Source organism: Barbus barbus, assembly GCF_936440315.1.
Source record: "Barbus barbus genome assembly, chromosome: 11".
NCBI classification, from domain to species: domain Eukaryota; kingdom Metazoa; phylum Chordata; class Actinopteri; order Cypriniformes; family Cyprinidae; genus Barbus; species Barbus barbus.
The window spans coordinates 33,069,694-33,091,521 of NC_136739.1; the positions used below are offsets into that span (position 1 = coordinate 33,069,694).

Here is a 21,828-nt window from a genome sequence, read left to right on the forward strand (position 1 = left end):
CTTCGCAGTAATAAACAGGAAAATAACAGTGCTAATGCTGCAAAATTCATCAATTATGAAACAAACTCAGTTTCAGCTGTAAAGCAGCTCTACAGAAGACAGAGTCATTATTCAGATCAGTTCAGTTCAGTTTTGTTCTCATCTGATGGAGTCAGTGCAGTTCAATCAATGTTATTACTGAATGTGAACTGTTTTCAAGCCTCATAATGTCCCTTCCTGAAGGTGATTCTTATTAGCTTGTGTGTTCTTCTCAGCTCTGAGCGAGGATGCAGAAGACTCGTCTCCTCTGAAGAGTCCAGTGTTGTCCAGCACCAGACCTCTCTATGTCAACCTGCCCAACGGTGTGTGTGTGTGAGTGTGAGAGAGAGAGTGTGTGTGTGTGAGTGTGAGAGAGAGAGAGAGAGAGAGAGAGTGTGAGTGTGTGAGAGAGAGAGAGAGTGTGTGAGTGTGTGTGTGAGAGAGAGAGAGAGTGTGTGAGTGTGTGTGTGAGAGAGAGAGAGAGTGTGTGAGTGTGTGTGTGAGAGTGCGTGTGTGTGTGTGTGAGAGAATGCATGTGTGTGTGTGTGTGTGTGTGTGTGTGTGTGAGAGAATGCATGTGTGTGAGTGTGTGTGTGAGAGAATGCATGTGTGTGTGTGTGTGTGTGTGTGTGAGAGAATGCGTGTGTGTGAGTCCGTGTGTGTGTGAAAGAATGCATGTGTGTGTGAGTCCGTGTGTGTGTGTGTGTGTGTGTGTGTGAGAATGCGTGTGTGTGAGTCCGTGTGTGTGTGAAAGAATGCATGTGTGTGTGAGTCCGTGTGTGTGTGTGTGTGTGTGTGTGTGAGAGAATGCATGTGTGTGTGTGTGTGTGCGTGTGTGTGTGTGTAATGATGTGCTTCTCGTGTGTCTGCAGAAGAGAGGAAGAGTTATGAAGAGCAGCTGCAGCAGATGCTTCTGGACCTGAGCAGAGGGAAGGAGAAGAACGAGGAGAAGCCTCTTCCTCACATGAACCAGGTGAAGCTTCAGTGTGTGAAACCAGACTGTGTTCCATCTCTCAGAAGATCACTGCAGTAAACGAGGGAACTGTCACACTCTCGTTAGTTAGTTCAGTAGCTCAGTATACACATGCATTAACAATCGAGCACAGTGCAGACAAGAAAAAAACATTCACGTTCATTCATTAAGCAGATGCTTTTATCCAAATGAGGATCGTCACAAACAAGTTGTCATTAAAGCCAAAATATAGTACATAACAGCAAGTTTAAAGTTGCACAAAAGGAGAAACAGAACAAATATTTATTTTGTAATATATGTATTTATTTACTTTAAATAACAGATTCTTCTTATAACTGCTGATTAGAGCTGGAGACAAAAATCTAATTGTGAGTTTTCTGATAAAAATTGTAATCCGTTAAAAATGTGATTTTTAAAAAGAAATCCAGGTTTGCTGTGCTTGTTTGTAGGGCTGCACTATTTGACAAACATTTAGTATATGGCTATAAAATGATGATAATAATAATCATTATTATTATTGTTAGAAGAATAATTGTTATTGTTGTTAATGATTGGAATATTTCACTATAAAATAAAAAATTGAGGATTACAAAATGGTATATTTTACATTTAGAACTGTACAATTACAAAACTAATATTATGTCTTAATTAAAAGCCATCAAACTTTTTTGATAAAAAAACTGCAAACATATATAAATTAATAAATTAAAATAAATATTACTATTATCATACGTAACTGTAAAATGTAAAATAATTTTATTTTAATAATATAATAATAATATTTATGTCTTCTTCATTTTTAAACATTAAACCATCAAACTTTTATTTTGATGGAAACCAGGAGGCTTACACCGCAAAAAATAAATGTCTTCCTCAGTATTTGTCTTGTTTAAAAGCAAAAAATCTGTCAATGGGGTAAGAAAGTAATCTTGTTTAGCCTTTAAATTAAGATTGTTTTTCTTGTCCTATTGGCAGATATTTTTTCTTGCTTTAAGCAAAAACTAACAAAAATGTTATCATTTTTTCAGAAAACAAGACATAATATCTTATGCCATTTTACTTGTCAAGTAAATGCATCTTGCTTCAAGAATGTTTAGAGATTTATACTAGAAAACAATATCATATTTTGCATTGTGAAGGTTGTCTTTCCTTGACAAACCCCGGCGGATCACGAGCTGCTCGTGTGTAAATGAACAGTGCTTTTGATTCTTTGAGCTCTATGGCAGTGTTGATTTTCTGTGGTGTGTTGTGTCCCGTCAGCACCAGTTCATCCAGTTCTGTAAGACGCTCTACAGCATGTTTCAGGGCGATCCGGGCGAGGCCGAGCTCTTCCAGGCCATCGGGATGGTGGCCAGCCTCGTGCTGCAGATCGGAGAGGCGCACCAGAGCAGCCAGAGCCGGAGCGAGGAGCACTGGTCAGCCAGCTTCGAGCAGATCCTGGCCTCTTTACTGACCGAGCAAGTGCTGGTCAACTTCCTGGAGCGGCCCGTGGAGCCCAGCGCCAGAATCAGCGCCGCCAAGCCCCGGCAGTATCAGGAGCGCGCCGGGCTGCTGATGATCTCGCCCTGACCAGAGACCCACGTCTGTACAATCCCATGATGCCGCTGGGGTGAGCCGGACTCCCCTCAGCTGAAGCTGTGTTTATCAGTATTCCAGCGCATTACTCGCACGTCTGCAGCACTCTTTACTTTGCAGATTTTAAGTAAATACCAAGCAAGTTCAGTCTGAAAGAATTGAACGGTTTACACGTTACTGACCGAATGAACAAAAGTCACATGAAGGAAATATTGATCGTTATTATTATGATAACTGTTCCAGCAGCTGAATGATTCTGAATCATGAACACCAGATGAATCGGATTCCTGCTCAATTGCTGCAGCGTTCAGTGTGTTTTAGTCATTTTATATTTATGCTGCGAAAATGTTCTTTTTCTGTTTTTGTCTTGTTTTCCTGTATAAATATCTAAACATCCTTAAATCAATAAACATTTACTGGAGAAGAAAAAGAAACATATGAAGACTTGTTTTCTGAAAAATAATCAATTATAGAAGCCCGTTTCTGCCACTTAATATAAAATAAAGACAAGGTCATTATCAGAATTCTGATATATAAACTCACAATTGTAAGAAATTCTTTTTCCCCTAAGAATCTGACTCCACTCAGAATTGCAAGCTTCTCACAATCCTGATCATTTTTTTTAAGTCAGAATTGTGAAAGCGTTACACTTTTTTCTTCTTCTGTGTTGGAAACAGGCTTTCTTATAAAATGCAGAAGTGCATTTATGCTTCAAACATGAAAAAATTTCTGCCAATCGGGTAATAAATATAATTATTTTCCTTTTGATCACCATCTCAACTTTCTTTTTTTCTTGTTTTAAGCAAAAGCTCACTTAAATTTGATATTTTTCAGAAAACAAGCCTTCGTATATTCATTTTGTATCTCCAGTAAATCTTGAATGAAGAATGTTTAGATATTTAAACAGAAGACAGACAGAAATACCAAGGAAGAACATCATTTTTGCAGCGTGTTATTTAAAATATGCAAAGTAAAGCATGTTTGTTGATGATCTGTACTAGATACTGACACTTTCTGAACAAACTGATCCAGTTTCATCACTTTGTCTCTGAATTACTGGTGTGTGAACAAACCTTGTTTAATTTGTGAGTGCATGTATTTGCCTGATTTTTCTTTAAACACCTCTGATCTATAAAGTGCCTTAAAACCCATCAGCCATACGACTGATCCTCAGTCAGCTTTACTGTGCCTCGGAAACTCTCAAACACTGTGAAAGCCAAAGGGACCACGGTTAGTTCTGGATTTAAGCGTCTGAAGGCAGCTAGTGATCAAACGCTGCGGTCATGACTCAAACTCAACAGAAGATGTAGCATTAGATATGATCAGATTGTGAAATCTTGTACAATCACACCTCAAGCCTTCCTGAATGAGCTTTAAATGAGTTATTTGCCACACAGATGTTGTACTGCTGATTTTATTCTCTACAGTCTGATCTCAATACTTACACATGCCACAAAACTCATCTGACAAGAAATAAATCATCCACAACAGAATCCTTTTATGTTTTTATTCCAACAAGCATGAAGAGAAACTTAATTTTCATCCACATTTACAGTCTGAAGACCTGCAAACACACATGAAAAGCAAAGTTAGAAACAGTAGAGATGTTTTAAAATATGCAGATTCTCACACAAACAGACATTTCCTTCAGTAATGAGCCGAACACCCAGGATATGAACATCAGATGTGATTAAACCGCATTAAGAGGAGGAGCATTAATGCAGGTGTGAGGACCGATGCATGAAGCCCGTTTCCATCGCTCAAGGCAGTTGCATATTTGTATCTCACAACTCTGACTTTATAACAAGCAACTGCAAGTTATAAAGTCCAATTGAAGAAAAGAGACTATTTTCTTAAAATTGCAAGTTTATATCTCGCAATTAGAAAAAGGTCAGAAATTACTTTCTCAGAATTGAGTTAAAATCTTAATTGAGTTTTTTCTTGCAATCACAAGTTTATATCTTGCAATTCTGACTATTTCTCAGAATTACATATTTATATCACAGAATTCTAACTTTAGAGCACAAATGCAAGCTATAAAGTCCAACTGAGGAAAAAGTACTTTTCTTCTTCATATCTCGCAACTGACTTTATAACTCACAATTCTGAGGAAGAATCTCTCAGAATTCTGACTTTTCTGCAGTTATTCTGCAATTCCAACTTTATGACATTCAAATAAGTTTATATCTTGCAATTGATAAAAAAAAGTTAATTAAAACAAGCCAGAATTGACCATTTCTCAGAACTGGGAGTTAAAATCGTAGTTTTTTCTTGCAATCGTAAGTTTATATCTTGCAATTCTGACTTGATCGGAATTGAGAATTGTGTGATTTATAAACTCAACTCGCAATTGCATTTGTATATCTCACAATTGTGAAAGTCAGAATGAAGTATTTTAAATCAGCGGCAGAGACGGGCCTCCATCTGAACGAGGGTGCATCCTCACCTTTGTAGGTGGTGACGGGGACGTATGTGACGAGGGTGTACAGCTTGTTGGGAGAATCTTCATCTTCGTTGCGTTTCCGGGACAGACGCACACGCATGCGGTACGGCACGTTCCTGCAGAACAACACAGTCAGCCGCAGACAGATAACACAGACAGATCCGCTGAAGCCGTCGGGACCAGACTCACTCACCGGACACCTTTGGCCCACACAGCCTTGTTGAGACGCGTGTCGATGCGGACGTCAGGCGTGCCCATCTCCTTCACCGCAAACTTACGGATCTCCTTCAGCGCGCGAGGAGCTCTCCTCTTGAAGGAGCTGCCGGAGGAGGACAGGAGTTAAAGGGATAGTTCACCTAAAGATGAAGACTAGCACATGATGTACTCATCCTCGGTGTATCTGACTCTTCTTTCAGACCAATCCAATAGCAGTGTATATTTATTTAATGCCATATCAGCATCATAGGCTATTTTCATGGAAAAAACTATTTAAAATATACATGTAAAGTGCATTTAATATATTGTACTTTGAAGGAAGTATTAGCATTGTGTTTGTAAAACCACCCATCCACTGCCATTCTAAAGCTTGGAAGAGCCAGGATGTGCTTAACTATAACTCCGACTGGATTGGTCTGAAGGAAGAGTCATATACACCGAAGACGAGTAAAACCTGTGCTAGTCTTCATTCTGTGGTGAAGCATCCCTGTAATGGTTAGTGGAGCAGGACTCACATGCCGTGGATGCGCTTGTGGATGTTGATGGTGTACTCGCGGGTCACCACCTCATTGATGGCGGAGCGGCCCTTCTTCTTCTCGCCCTTCTTAGGTGCCATCTGAACACAAACAGACATTGAGCACCCCAGCTGGAAAAACACTGCCAATAATATGACATTTTCTTCAACTGATTTTGTACTGAATACACTAAAAATTATTCTTTAGTACTTCTTACTAAGTGTACTCAAATGTGCTATTTTAGAACACAAATGACCCTGGAGCACAAAACCATAAGGGTACATTTTTAGAAACTGAGATGTATACATCATCTGTAGCTGAATAAATAATCTGTCCATTGATGTATGGTTTGTTAGGATGGGACAATATTTAAAAATGAAGTTTTGATATATTTACAGTAGGAAATGTACTAAATATCTTCATGGAACATGATCTTAATATCCTAATGATTTTTGGCATAAAAGAGAAATGTATAATTTTGATCCATACAATGTATTGTTGTCTATTGCTACAAATATACCCGTGTTACTCATGACTGCTTTTGTGCTGCAGGGTCATGTTTATGTTTTAACACACTAGCTGTGTTTGAGTGAACTCATGTTTGACACACACTACACTACACTCGAGTGCACACTACAGTCATCAAAACAACTCTAATAACTAGCTCCGGCTTTACTCTGGTAAAGTGGCTAGTTAAAGCCGCTAGTTAACTCTGGTAAAGTGGTTAGTTAAAGCCGCTAGTTAACTCTGATAAAGCCGCTGGTTAAAGCCGCTAGTTAACTCTGGTAAAGCCGCTGGTTAAGTGCTTTATTTAGTTTCTCTGTCAGCGAGCGCTTCCACATTAACGCTCTTTAATCGATCGCATCGGCGTTTAAAACACAGCAGAACGCGTCAGAGTGATCGATAACGTGCCTACGCGCTCAAATACGACATTAGACTGCATTATTAGAGATTAATAACGCGGATGATGCTGGATTTATAAACCATAACCGAGAGGAAGATACTCACTCTGTATGGAGAACGAAGGAAAGGAAGCGCGGTGGATTGTGGGACACATACAAGGCGGAATACACTTTCACATCCGGGTCATTCGACAGTTTTGTGCATAGAGTTTTGCGTTCCTTTATTATTATTATTATTAAACAAATAACATTCACAGGGGATACAGTCAAAGCAAAAAAAAAAAAAATACATACACAATCAGAATACAAAACAGTAATTACCTCAACAAAAGTAGTAAAAAAATAAATATAAAGAAAAAGGAAATAAATAATAGTTACTATAAACATCTTTTAAAATAAATATTATAAATATATTTATAGAAAAATTAAAATAAACTAAAACTAAAATGAAAAATTACACACAAAATGTCAACTTCAAGAAATACTCAGGAGGTAATCTTTACAACAAAGTCATTATTTTCCCATCAATACAGTTGTTTTAACAGCTTTCTTATTAAATAATGAGCATTCATAAAATAATGAGCATTCATAAAATAATGAGCATTCATAAAATAATGAGCAGAGGTCATAAAATAATGAGCATTCATAAAATAATGAGCATTCATAAAATAATGAGCATTCATTAAATAATGAGCAGAGGTCATAAAATAATGAGCATTCATAAAATAATGAGCAGAGGTCATAAAATAATGAGCATTCATAAAATAATGAGCAGAGGTCATAAAATAATGAGCATTCATTAAATAATGAGCAGAGGTCATAAAATAATTTCAGATCAATACCAAAAATCCTAAAATTGTGCATACGATCAGTAACTTTAGATTGATGAAGATGAGATACAGATGAGATACAGATGAAGATGAAGATGAGATACAGATGAAGATGAGATACAGATGAAGATGAAGATGAGATACAGATGAAGATGAGATACAGATGAAGATGAAGATGAGATACAGATGAAGATGAGATACAGATGAAGATGAGATACAGATGAAGAGGAGATACAGATGAAGATGAAGATGAGATACAGATGAAGATGAGATACAGATGAAGATGAAGAGGAGATACAGATGAAGATGAAGATGAGATACAGATGAAGATGAGATACAGATGAAGATGAAGATGAGATACAGATGAAGATGAGATACAGATGAAGATGAGATACAGATGAAGATGAAGATGAGATACAGATGAAGATGAAGATGAGATACAGATGAAGATGAAGATGAGATACAGATGAAGATGAGATACAGATGAAGATGAGATACAGATGAAGATGAAGAGGAGATACAGATGAAGATGAAGAGGAGATACAGATGAAGATGAAGATGAGATACAGATGAAGATGAAGATGAGATACAGATGAAGATGAAGATGAGATACAGATGAAGATGAAGAGGAGATACAGATGAAGATGAAGATGAGATACAGATGAAGATGAAGAGGAGATACAGATGAAGATGAGATGAAGATGAAGATGAAGATGAGATACAGATGAAGATGAGATACAGATGAAGATGAGATACAGATGAAGATGAGATACAGATGAAGATGAGATACAGATGAAGATGAAGAGGAGATACAGATGAAGATGAGATACAGATGAAGATGAGATACAGATGAAGATGAGATACAGATGAAGATGAAGAGGAGATACAGATGAAGATGAAGATGAGATACAGATGAAGATGAGATACAGATGAAGATGAAGATGAGATACAGATGAAGATGAGATACAGATGAAGATGAAGAGGAGATACAGATGAAGATGAGATACAGATGAAGATGAGATACAGATGAAGATGAAGATGAGATACAGATGAAGATGAAGATGAGATACAGATGAAGATGAAGATGAGATACAGATGAAGATGAGATACAGATGAAGATGAAGATGAGATACAGATGAAGATGAGATACAGATGAAGATGAGATACAGATGAAGATGAAGATGAGATACAGATGAAGATGAGATACAGATGAAGATGAGATACAGATGAAGAGGAGATACAGATGAAGATGAAGATGAGATACAGATGAAGATGAGATACAGATGAAGATGAGATACAGATGAAGATGAGATACAGATGAAGAGGAGATACAGATGAAGATGAAGATGAGATACAGATGAAGATGAAGATGAGATACAGATGAAGATGAAGATGAGATACAGATGAAGATGAGATACAGATGAAGATGAAGATGAGATACAGATGAAGATGAGATACAGATGAAGATGAGATACAGATGAAGATGAAGATGAGATACAGATGAAGATGAGATACAGATGAAGATGAGATACAGATGAAGAGGAGATACAGATGAAGATGAAGATGAGATACAGATGAAGATGAGATACAGATGAAGATGAAGAGGAGATACAGATGAAGATGAAGATGAGATACAGATGAAGATGAGATACAGATGAAGATGAGATACAGATGAAGATGAAGATGAGATACAGATGAAGATGAAGATGAGATACAGATGAAGATGAAGATGAGATACAGATGAAGATGAGATACAGATGAAGATGAGATACAGATGAAGATGAAGAGGAGATACAGATGAAGATGAAATACAGATGAAGAGGAGATACAGATGAAGATGAAGATGAGATGAAGATGAAGAGGAGATACAGATGAAGATGAAGATGAGATACAGATGAAGATGAAGAGGAGATACAGATGAAGATGAAGATGAGATACAGATGAAGATGAAGAGGAGATACAGATGAAGATGAGATGAAGATGAAGATGAGATACAGATGAAGATGAAGAGGAGATACAGATGAAGATGAGATACAGATGAAGATGAGATACAGATGAAGATGAGATACAGATGAAGATGAAGATGAGATACAGATGAAGATGAGATACAGATGAAGATGAAGAGGAGATACAGATGAAGATGAAGATGAGATACAGATGAAGAGGAGATACAGATGAAGATGAGATACAGATGAAGATGAGATACAGATGAAGATGAAGAGGAGATACAGATGAAGATGAAGATGAGATACAGATGAAGATGAAGATGAGATACAGATGAAGATGAAGATGAGATACAGATGAAGATGAGATACAGATGAAGAGGAGATACAGATGAAGATGAGATACAGATGAAGATGAAGAGGAGATACAGATGAAGATGAAGAGGAGATACAGATGAAGATGAGATGAAGATGAAGATGAGATACAGATGAAGATGAAGATGAGATACAGATGAAGAGGAGATACAGATGAAGATGAAGAGGAGATACAGATGAAGATGAGATATAGATGAAGATGAAGATGAAGAGGAGATACAGATGAAGATGAAGAGGAGATACAGATGAAGATGAGATATAGATATAGATGAAGATGAAGATGAAGATGAGATAGGCCTCAGAGAGTTAAGGATTGGATGATATCCTGCAGCTCCTTTGATGCTGATTCCCAAACAACTGTTCATTATTTCAGAACTACAGTCTGCTGTAAACTGAGAAAACAAGCCGAGACATGTCTTTCCATGAATCCTGTGCAGAATCACATAATTCCAGATTAGAATGACAGAATGTGAGGAAATATCCAAGTTTAATCTTGAGAGTTACAGGACAGTACATCTGAAGAGTTTATAGAAGTTCCTTCATCTCGTTAGGAAACACTAATTTATTAATCAGGCCAAGAAAACAGTCGTTTACTTTCCAAATGCTTTAGGATTAAGATAGCTAAATATGTTCCAGAATGTGCGAGTTCTATGTGATCTTGTCTGAACAGGCATAATTCCACTCTGATTGGATTGACTGAGAGACCAGAAGCATTAGAAAATACTTCAAAATAACAGGAGCTGCTCCTCAAAAACAGACAGGGCTCATCTGACTAATTACTAATACAGCATTAACATCTAAGCAGTGAGGAATACACATGTTAGGAGACTCATAAAACACTAATCACAAACCGAGGAGAAACGCCATTAACCGAACACATTCATATTCATATCTGTACTATTTTAACGAAAGAATGACCCCTGCGCAAACATTCAAACATAAACTCGTGCTCGACCGTATCAAAAGCCTTATAAAAGTCTAAACAAGGTTTTGCGTTCCTAGTGTTTGTGTTTGTTTGTTTTTTTATAACGCATACAGAACACAATTTAATGTTTGTAGTTTTTTTCTGTGAACGCAGTATGTGATTTTAGACGGTCGTTTAGGTTTTGAACTACATCTCCCATAATTCCGTTCGCCGCGCCGGAAGCGCTCGCTCACACAGACAGCGGCAACGGCTGCGAGCGGAAGTGACGAATTACATTCAGATCAGAAAAACAGAACATACAGAAAAAGAGTGAAATTATTGAAAGATAAAGTTGTATAATCGCTCATATAATCGATACCGCAGCGCTGGAGCTCAGTGATTACTGATGAGCCGGCGGGACAGCTTAAATGATCTCCTCTCAGGTAAATATTATTGTCTCAAACACACCGCGTTCAGATGCCAATAATGTGCTTATCATCTAATAAAATCACTTCTGCGTCTGATCGATAGCTCCCAGTGCTTTATCCAGTCAAAGCTCTTTCAGTGTAGTTGTAGAAACGCTTCTCGTGTCTAATCTGGACTGATTTCGATCAAATAAACCTCAGAATAACTGCAGTAATATCTCCAGATGAACTCTTACCTGATTCTTCAGCAATCTTCTTCTAGTCTTAGTTTTTAGGATATTAACATCATGTTCCATCAAGATATTTAGTAAATTTCCTACCGTAAATATATCAAAACTTCATTTTTGATTAGTAATATGCATTGCTAAGAACTTCATTTGAACAACTTTAAAGGAGATTTTCTCAATATTTAGATTTTTTTGCTCCCTCAGATTCCAGATTTTCTAATAGTTGTATCTCAGACAAATATTGTCCAATCATAACAAACCATACATCAATGGAGAGATTATTTAATTTTAAACATTGACCCTGGTGACTGGTTTTGTGGTCCAGGGTCATGTTTCTGCTGTTTGAGTCTCTGAAGGAGCTTGAGCTGTATATATTCTCTCTGTATCAGCAGGATCTCATCTGTAGTTGTGTCTCTGCAGTTTTCCGGCTGATCCAGTGGCTCGTCTGACAGAAGCACCATGACTCTGGCTCCTAAAGAGCTGTCCAATCTGCTGGGCATCATGTCGGACGACGCCTGCAGCAACAGCTTCGAGCAGCTGTCCACAGCCTTCCACCACTGCTTCGGTAAAGCTGAGCACTTCCGTGTGGGTTCGGTTCTGGTGATGCTGCTGCAGCAGCCGGACCTGCTGCCCAGTGCTCCTCAGCGGCTGACCGCTCTCTATCTGCTGTGGGAGATGTACCGCACCGAGCCGCTGGCCGCTAACCCCTTCGCCGCGGTGTTTGCGCATCTGCTGAACCCGTCGACCGCCGGAGAGGAGCAGGAGAAGACGCTGTCTGGTACGGCTGCAACAAAACATTATTTTGATAATTATTTCATTTTAGGGATGCATGATAAATCAAAATGAAAACACAAAAGCTGTGATAGTCATGCGTATCTCTCAGTGAAGCAGGGTTCTGTGATCAGTAGTAGATCTTCATCTGAAGGACAGAGAAACTCAGAAGAAACCCAGGAGATCCCTATAGCGCTAGCTGAATAAACAGAAGATTTAACTGCTTTCATTGATTCAACGACTAATAAACACACGACTACGACAATATATGATTTATCTGAGTTCTTATGATTTTCATTATAATAAAGTATATAAGAATGCAATGCCTGTAGAATACTATGAAATACACTATGTAGCCAAAAGTATTGGCACCCCCTTCTAATGAACAGGTTTGACTACTTTAGTAATTTCTATGAGTACAAATCTTAATGTTTAAGCATATAATGATATTCTAGGGAATTGTGTGCTTCTAATTTTATAGCAAGTCTGGCCAGAACCCTTTTCTATTCTAACATGACAGTGTCTCTGTGTATAAGACACGGTTCAGAAAGACATGATTGATTGAGTCAGTGTGGAAGAACTTGACTGGTCTGCAGAAAGCCAAGTCCTGATCCCAGCTGAACTCCTCTGGTGTGACTTTATATGCAGACCTTGAGCCAAAAACTCTTCACCAAACACCAATGACTTGTACAGACACTATAAGGACAAAAGTGTTGGCACCCCCTTCTTTAGAACAGAAGAAGGCACAAACAAAACTGTGATGACAACAGATGGAAGCATAATTCACGTATTTAAAAACTGTATTTCCATCTCTGTTGCAACAGTTTTGGACGTGTCTAAAATCACAGCACCCTTCTGTACAAGTCACTGGTGTTTGGTGATGAGCTTTTGGCTCAAGGTCTGCATATGAAATCAAACATAGGCTATGATCAGCTCATGCAGCTGGCCGCTTGGTCGTTACTTTAAAAAAACTAAAACTTACAACAAAAATGCTCCAAACGTTTTTCTAAATTAACTTAAAAAAACAAAACGAAATATAATAATTTTGCCATTACACACAAAACTGAATTATTTTAATAGCTGAAACAGTAGTATAAACTGTTTTAGGAGAAGGGGGATAAAAAGACGGGCTCGGCCGAGATCTCGTGAGATGTCACAAAACCTTTCCAATATAAGTTAAATATTAATAGAAAATTAGGGCCTGTTATTACATATCATTTGGTAGAAAAACAGTGTTTTTAAGTTTTATTGGTGCAAAGATGAGTAGTGGTGATATTTATCTTGCACAACATTTGCTACTGCTTTTTATCATTTAATCAGAAGCACCACAAATTAAAATTATGTCATGTTATAGGGACTACTGAACAGACATTTAGAAGTTGATTTTAAAATTAAAATAAAGCTCTGTAAACACTTGCATTTTTACGACACTATAAGTGTGTCCCATCAGGTGATGAAAAGCTCTACACACTTGTGTTCTTCATCCTCACTTGAACACTTCCCAAAAACAGGAAATACGTCATTTAAGTGCTCAAGTGCAAAGATGTGTGGGTTTTTGGACGAAGGGAAAGTTGTTGTATGTCTGTATTTATGTAGCACCGTGGTCCTGCGAGGCACGACATTTCGTTCCACTGTATGTCCCCACATGTAGCAGAATGACAATAAAGCTCAACTTGAACTTGAACTTAAGCCGCGGTCACACTAGACTCTGAGCATGTGAAATAGTGTCGCACACTTGAGATGACGTTATGCTATACACTGTCTTTTTAAAACCTTAAATTCAACACAAACCAAACTATAATACATCTACAATGTAAAAATATACAATCTACTCCACTGCAGCGCTGCAACAAGCTAGAACTTCGGAATGGATAATATCGAGACAGTTTTGCTATCATGATATCGCGAGAGCAGAACTATTTGTCGACAATTTGTTGTTGTTGATAATGTGGACTAATTGTTTTCTGGTGCAGTGTGTTTCTCCTGCATCGTCACTGAAGCGCTGGAATGAGTCTCTGCTGTAAGACACATCTTTTAATGCTTCTGTCCAGGTTTTCTGCCCCCCATCACGCTGGCGGAGAAGTTCTTCCTGTCTCAGCTGATGCTCGCTCCGCCGCGAGAGCTCTTCAAGAAGACGCCGAGACAAGTGTCCAGCATGGACGTGAGCTCCACACCGCAGACCATAGACATCAGTGGACTGCAGCTGGCGCTCGCCGGTACACACATGCTTCTCTACAGCGGCGTTAACACCACCAGACTTCATGCTCTGAGCCCATTCTGTTCTGCCTGTTTACATTCACTTACACAACACCTTTCAATAATTACGGTTTTTCTGAAAAAGTGTCTACTGCTCAGCAAGGCTGCATTTATTTGATCAAAAATACTGTAAAAATGGTGAAATATTATTATAATGTAAAACAGCTGTTTTCTATGAGAATATGTGTTAAACTGTAATGTATTTCTGTGATCTGCAGCTGTATTTTCAGCATCATTACTGCAGTCTTCAGTGTCACATGATCTTCAGAAATCATTCTAATATACTGATTTACTCAAGAAACATTTCTGATTATTGAGTTTGAGAGTTGGATGTACTTTTGTATCCAGCTTTATATAAAGAGCTGAGTGAAGTATTCCAGAGATGAATAATGATCAGCTGATCACATGTGCTGTGAGTTTCACTGATGGGTTGTGTCTTTCGTTCAGAGCGTCAGTCGGAGCTGCCCACTCAGAGTAAGGCCAGTTTTCCCAGCATGCTCCGCGACCCTGACCCAGACTCCTCCAACTCGGGCTTCGACAGCTCCGTGGCCAATCAGATCACAGAGTCGCTGGTGACCGGCCCGCGGCCTCCTCTGGAGAGTGAGTGTGTATCTGCTCGTGTTTCTGATGGGTTTTAAAGGAGAAGAATAACAATTTCCTGATAATTTACTTACCCCATGTCATCAAAGATGTTTAAGTCTTTCTTTATTCAGTCGCAAAGAAATGAAGTTTTTCTCCATATACTGGACTTCAATCCAATCGAAATGGTACTTTAAAATCTTTTGGCAGTCTCCTCCCCCTTAGTGGGCGGAGTCAAGTGTCATATTACTAAATGCATTACGGTCTTTTACAATCAAAACTTTTTATAATCTTGACATAAAACATCATTGGAAGTGGTTAATTGGGTGACAGTTAAAGGGTTAAGTGTTGTGCAGCTGCAGCTAAACGGCTGGTTTCATCCCGTCTGTCAGGCCACTTCCGGCCCGAGTTCATCCGGCCCGCGCCGCCGCTGCTGGTGTGTGAGGACGAGCTGTCGTGGCTCAACCCGTGTGAGCCGGATCACCGGATACAGTGGGACCGATCCATGTGCGTGCGCAACGGCACGGGAGTGGAGATCAAGCGCATCATGGCCAAAGCCTTCAAGAGTCCGCTATCAGCAGCGCAGCAGACACAGGTCAGAGCTTTCCTCAACACATCCAGCTCACGGCTCACCACAAAGACAAGGACTTCTGCATCGTGCCATTATTTTTGTAGCAATTAATCTGTTAAACTGTAACTGATTGCTGTGATCAAAGCAGTCTTCAGTGTCACATGATCTTCAGAAATCATAATAATATACTGATTTACTGCTCAACAAACATTTCTGATTATTATCAATGTTGAACACAGTTGTGCTGCACAAAATAATCATATCTATCTTATTTAAATTGTAAAGTATTTATACATCATGTTAGTGTTTGTTGCACTGCCTTTGTGCTTATTAAAAATTACTTACATATTGTGGTAATGTCTTCACAAGCTTAATTTTCTTTAAGCAAAATATACAGTATCGTTAAAGTTTGGGGTCAGTAACATAATTATTTTTTATACTTTTATTCATCAAGTTTGCATTAAATTGATCAAAAGTGGCAGTAAAGACATTTATAATGTTACAAAAGATGTCTGTTTCAAATAAATGCTGTTCTTTTGAACTTTCTATTCATCTGTGAATCCTGAAAAATAAAATGCATCACAGTTTCCACAAAAATATTGAGCAGCACAACTGTGTTCAACATTGATAATAATCAGAAATGTTTGTTGATCAGTAAATCAGTATATTATTATGATTTCTGAAGATCATGTGACACTGAAGACTGGAGTAATGATGCTGAAAATACAGCTGCAGATCACAGAAATACATTACACTTTAACACATATTCACATAGAAAACAGCTGATTTACATTAGAATAATATTTCACTATTTTTTAAGTATTTTTGATCAAATAAATGCAGCCTATATGTGTGAATAAATGCCAAAACATTAAAACTCTCACCTGCCTGTAACTTTTGAACGGTAGTGTACATTTTATTTGTTTATTCCACACGATATTCGTTAAATATTAATTACTGTAATACATATGTAATAAATGAAAGGCAGTGCAGCAATGTATAAATACTTCACAATTTATCAAATGTTCTTAGATTTCTCTTGAAGTGAATGTGTGTTCTTGACGGATGAGCAGTTCCTCACGGTTCTCTCTCTCTCTCTCATCAGCTGCTCGGTGAACTGGAGAAGGACCCAAAGCTGGTTTACCACATCGGCCTGACTCCAGCCAAACTACCGGACCTGGTTGAGAACAACCCTCTGGTGGCCATCGAGATGCTCCTGAAGCTGATGTCCTCCAGCCAGATCACGGAGTATTTCTCTGTCCTGGTCAACATGGACATGTCGCTGCACTCCATGGAGGTGGTCAACAGGTACTCTGTGCTTCTCGTCCTCTCGTCTGGTTTAATTCAGTGCAGATGGAGAGATAAACAGGATCTTGTGCCCTGAGCTCTGAGGATGTGTGAATGTGTTTGTTCTTTAACCTGTAGATTAACGACAGCCGTGGATCTTCCACCTGAGTTCATCCATCTCTACATCTCCAACTGCATCTCCACATGTGAGCAGATCAAAGACAAATACATGCAGGTAAACGCACACCTCACACGGACCATGATGCACCTGTGTGAGCCACATGTACAGGTCGCACAGCGCCAGGACTGACGAGGACAGACTCATGCATTCAGTAAACATGATCTTCAGGAAAGCATTATTAATTAACAGGGTTATGGGATTGAATAGTTGTTTCTAGGTCATGTTTAAGTGTCATGACTGAATGAATTCAAGGCACATTTCATTAAGCAAAAAAATGTTTCTGGTTAAAAACATATTACTTTATTTGATTATGAGTTCAAAAGATAAAAAAAAATTTTTTTCAGAAAATAAGAATATTTTTATACATGCTTTAATGCACTTATCAAAATGACTAAAGCAGTCAAATGTCAGAATTGTGGTTCTAATGACAGAAAGAAGTGTTGAAAATGCATCATTTAACTTAGTCTGCAAAGGATTAGAAAAACAACTTTACATAAACAGTTTATAAATAAGCTTTTTTTAACCATCTGTGAATTTCTGTCTCTGTTTGGATGCAGAAAAGGAGGAAACATCTGCTTATGTTTGCATTTTCTTCTGTCTCTGATCATAATTCTGACCTTGAAATCAGGATCATGCATCAAATAATGTCATACGTGTGAAAATGGGCTGAGAAACCGTTGTAATGTGGCTCAGATTCAGACAGGAATCGTGTGTTTGTGGTGTTTTTCTGCTGATTAATGGAGAATACAAGACTTCTTCACCACATAAACGATTCTCAAAAGCAGAAATGCTTCGAAACACATCATATTTAGTGAGAAAGTGTGACACTCTTTTTGGAATCAGCAGCCAAAATTAGTTAGAGACTTGTATTGATTTCATTCAGCACATTTATAGTGGAGCAAACTTTATTATGCTGGATAGCATATCCTGACATGATTTTGAAAATAATATTTTCTAAATTAATTTAGTGACAGGCAATATTATTTTAAAGCTTACATATGAATTCAAAATATTTAAAATGAATGCAGTCAGACTCGACCCGTCTCATTTGGTGTTAATTGATTTATGTGAACTACGTTATATATAGTTATTTGGCCACATAATAGCTTACAATGACCCTGCAGCACAAAAGCAGTCATGAGTAACACAGGTATATCTGTAGCAATAGACAACAATACATTGTATGGATCAAAATTATACATTTCTCTTTTATGACAAAAATCATTAGGATATTAAGATCATGTTCTGTGAAGATATTTAGTACATTTCCTACCATAAATATATCAACTTCATTTTATTTTTGATTAGTAATATGCATTGCTAAGAACTTCATTTGAACAACTTTAAAGGAGATTTTCTCAATATTTAGATTTTTTTGCTCCCTCAGATTCCAGATTTTCTAATAGTTGCATCTCAGACAAATATTGTCCTATCATAACAAACCATACATCAATGGAAATTCAGCTTTTTTGACACTTATGACTGGTTTTGTGGTCCAGGGTCATATATATATATATATATATATATATACATATATATATATATATATACATATATATGTATGTATAGTAACATGGATTTTAAATAATTGATCAGATGCTCTGAAGAACCTACAGGGGAGTCTGGGAAAGTGTGTTATGTAGTGATGGAAAGTGATTGTCTGTTGTGTCTCCTGAAGAACCGTCTGGTGCGTCTGGTGTGCGTCTTCCTCCAGTCCCTCATCAGGAATAAGATCATTAATGTCCAGGATCTGTTCATCGAGGTGCAGGCCTTCTGCATCGAGTTCAGTCGAATCCGTGAGGCCGCCGGTCTCTTCCGCCTCCTCAAGACTCTGGATAACGGAGAGATGCCGGCCGAGAGCAAGACGGCCAAATGAACTCAAGGACTAAAGCTGAGTCTCTCCTCTATCAAAGCACATGAGTTTAGCCTTTCACCTCACAGAAGACACCAGACTCAACAGCGTACAGATGTCATCTGTTTTCTGTTCTTACATGTACAGCACGCTCTGCTGTTGTGACCTGTTTTGATCCCAAATGCCATATTTTTTGTCCATTAAAGCAAAGCTTACTTATACGTTCTCAGACGACATGCTTCAGTTTGTGTGTCTGTAAACTCCTCGGCTTCAGCAACTTCAGGAAATGCATTTGTGATGAATTTAAAGTGGATTTAATTGGCTCCGTTTTACAGAAAGTCATAATGTTAATGTTTGTAAATGACGGAAACAAGCCACAAAAATTACAACACAGCGGAAATGTTCCCACTCCCTTTCTTAGATGCGTTAAAACTGACTTTATACCAGAGGTAATTGTCTAATGAAATTCACATTTTGGGCATTAATAGCACCAGTTTTTACTTTTTTTAACCATTAGCCAAGTCATTTATATGGCTATGTGAATTTAAAGTTTAAAAAGCCTGCTGCAATATAAGCTCTTTAAAGTTAGTAATATTATTAGACCATTAACTCTAATGCGAAGCCCAAATTTGAGCTTTAAAGCATCGTTTACGTGGCTTAATGAATTCCACAGTAATAATATGTGCAAGTTTAAAAGTCCATAAATAAACATTGGCATGGTTTTGAAAATTAGGGTTTGGTTAGTCCATTACAGATATTATAAAGCTTGCATGTTAGTGTTAGCTCTTTATAGAAGGCATTGGCTATTTGCCGTGTGAGTAGCATATTTTAGATGCTGTTTACACTAATTGATAACATTTTATGGATGCACTATTTACACTAAGTGAACATAGCGATATATTCTATTTACACCTGTGTATTTTCTTTGCAATAAGTGTAAATAGTTGTTAGATATTATTTGTAGACTATAAATAGTGGCAGAGACTGCTCAGTTTTGTTGTACATTAACAGGATGCAGTATGTAGAGTGCCGTTATTAGATACACATACACCTAATCCTGATATAGAAACTGCAAGGGTTCATGAAAAAGGTATTATTGGATATTGTATAATTTGGATTTCATTAGACCCTGCATTAAATCCTTCAGCTGTAACAGCGCTTAAAAAAGAAGCAGCGCTGTATTTATTAAAGAGGAGCACACACATTAAAAAGTAGCAAATGCATATGTTTGTGTGCAAGCATAGGACCATTTCTGCTCATTTGGTTGTGCTGTGGCTTGTCTCTGTTGTGTTGTGGAGATTTCACTGTGTTGTGCAATACTGGGCCACAGTTGTTTAGAGCTGGAGGAGAGGATTTACTGGTATCATTTGATCTATTACAATAAGGTTCCATTGGTTAAGATCAGTTATATACATTAGTTCACATGAGCTAACAAAGAAAAATATCTCTAAAGTATTTATTAGTCAGCCAAAAATGAAAATTAACTATAAATGTGTCTCTGCATCAGTGTCTCAGCAATGGATGCTCTGCAGTGAATGGGTGCCGTCAGAATGAGAGTCCAAACAGCTGATAAAAACATCACAATAATCCACACCACTCCAGTCCATCAGTTAACATCTGGAGAAGACTAAAACTGAAACAAATCCAGCATTAAGACATTTATATGAGTCTATAATCCATAATAACTCTTCCTCCAGTGAAAAAGTGCATCTGCTGTTGTCTCTCACATCAGAATCCAGCCATATATTAGTTTAGAGCTGTTTTGTCTTGTAAACGCTGCTTGATCTGCAGATTTCTCTCCTGGGGCCTGTTCTTCGTACGTCATTAACTCAGTTAGCTGGATTTGATTGATCTTGGATTGGTTGGTTCTTCGAAGCTCATCCTGGACTTGCTGTCATAGCAACAGGTCCGTAAGCTTGAACTCGCAGCGTATTTCATGTAAACAGGATTAGATTGCATGTTTTTAAGCAGAATTGATACTTTAAATCTGTCCCAGCCACTGCTACTGTATTACAAGAGTCCCCTACTGATCCAGGGACAGTCATTTAAAATAATATAATAATGTTGTGTAGTCTATAATACTGTAGACACAGCCAGTTTTACTCATTGAAATATTTATTAGTGATAAAATAATTACTGTATAATTGTATTGGAGTCGTGCATTAATTTGAGTGATGACAGATATTATGGAGCGCAGGAGATGCAGATAACGATCTTGACCCTTAAGAAACTAGTTAATGCTGTCACGTAACAAATCTGTTCAAACATAAAAATTCAATCGATTGCTGTACAAATAGGCTACTAGAAGTCGTGAATATAAATAATTGCATAAAAATAAAATAAAAACAGTGCACATTTCATTGATCTATTATAACATTTATGTAGTTTTGTTTGCTTGCCTGTTTCTTTATAAAAGCCCAGAAATTTGTCAGGTGTCTTTTTTTAATTATATGATGTCATTCCGTTGCTGTCTTGCCGCCAGCCAATCACTGTGTTGCTGATCGTGGTCTCGAGTATCCATACATCAGCACTTTTCGGGGAACTTAATCCAGATACTTTAATCAAATCCACAAATTCATTTGAAGAACCAAATTAGCCAGAGACCAGTTATCAGGATCTCAGATAAATTAAACGAGGTATGAAGAACGGACCCCTGATTCAGACCAGAACACTTCTTCACTGGAGGAAGAGTTATTATGGATTATTTAATCTATGGTATTGGAGTTAAAAACATCTTAATGCTGGATTAGTTTGATCTTTTGTCTTCTCCAGATGTTAACTGATGGACTGGAGTGGTGTGGATTATTGTGATGTTTTTATTGGACTCTCATTCTGACGGCACCCATTCACTGCAGAGCATCCATTGGTAATAATAGATTATTAAAGTTAGTTTTTTAGTTGTTGCATTAAATAATAGGATCTTTTTGTAAAATGTTACCTAATAGTATGTTAGTAGAATGAATCGTATAAAACGAGCACAAACAC

General features: G+C 37.8%; 3 protein-coding genes across 4 annotated transcripts in view; 2 read left to right on the top strand and 1 right to left on the bottom strand.

Moving 5' to 3' along the window:
* The window catches only part of LOC306877242 (TBC1 domain family member 8-like), a 31,422-nt gene extending 27,364 nt beyond the window's left edge, over nucleotides 1–4,058 (top strand). Inside the window, exons 18-20 of the mRNA XM_079428883.1 lie at nucleotides 255–341; nucleotides 891–991; nucleotides 2,252–4,058. Coding sequence (XP_079285009.1) covers nucleotides 255–341; nucleotides 891–991; nucleotides 2,252–2,560 — 497 coding nt within the window. The 3' untranslated portion in view covers nucleotides 2,561–4,058. The remainder of the gene's footprint in view (nucleotides 1–254; nucleotides 342–890; nucleotides 992–2,251) is intronic.
* A 1-nt stretch (nucleotide 4,059) lies between these two features.
* Nucleotides 4,060–6,799, bottom strand: rpl31 (ribosomal protein L31). The gene is made up of 5 exons (XM_079428885.1): nucleotides 6,749–6,799; nucleotides 5,741–5,841; nucleotides 5,203–5,328; nucleotides 5,013–5,125; nucleotides 4,060–4,130 (listed from the first exon to the last, which is right to left on the bottom strand). The coding sequence occupies exons 2-5, from the start codon at nucleotides 5,839–5,841 to the stop codon at nucleotides 4,099–4,101; spliced, it is 372 nt and encodes a 123-aa protein (XP_079285011.1). The 5' UTR covers nucleotides 6,749–6,799; the 3' UTR covers nucleotides 4,060–4,098.
* Nucleotides 6,800–10,946: 4,147 nt separating this feature from the next.
* LOC306876679 (CCR4-NOT transcription complex subunit 11-like) lies at nucleotides 10,947–20,312 on the top strand. Of its 2 annotated transcripts, none has more exons than XM_079428024.1 (8): nucleotides 10,947–11,137; nucleotides 11,739–12,124; nucleotides 14,169–14,333; nucleotides 14,821–14,973; nucleotides 15,345–15,547; nucleotides 16,629–16,831; nucleotides 16,949–17,045; nucleotides 18,670–20,312. In XM_079428024.1, exons 2-8 carry the CDS (start codon nucleotides 11,806–11,808, stop codon nucleotides 18,865–18,867), a joined length of 1,338 nt encoding a protein of 445 aa, XP_079284150.1. In that variant the 5' UTR covers nucleotides 10,947–11,137; nucleotides 11,739–11,805; the 3' UTR covers nucleotides 18,868–20,312. The 2 variants fall into 2 exon arrangements, with proteins under 2 accessions (XP_079284150.1, XP_079284149.1); XM_079428023.1 differs by having other exon boundaries at nucleotides 11,767–12,124.
* The last annotated feature ends 1,516 nt before the right edge of the window (nucleotides 20,313–21,828 follow it).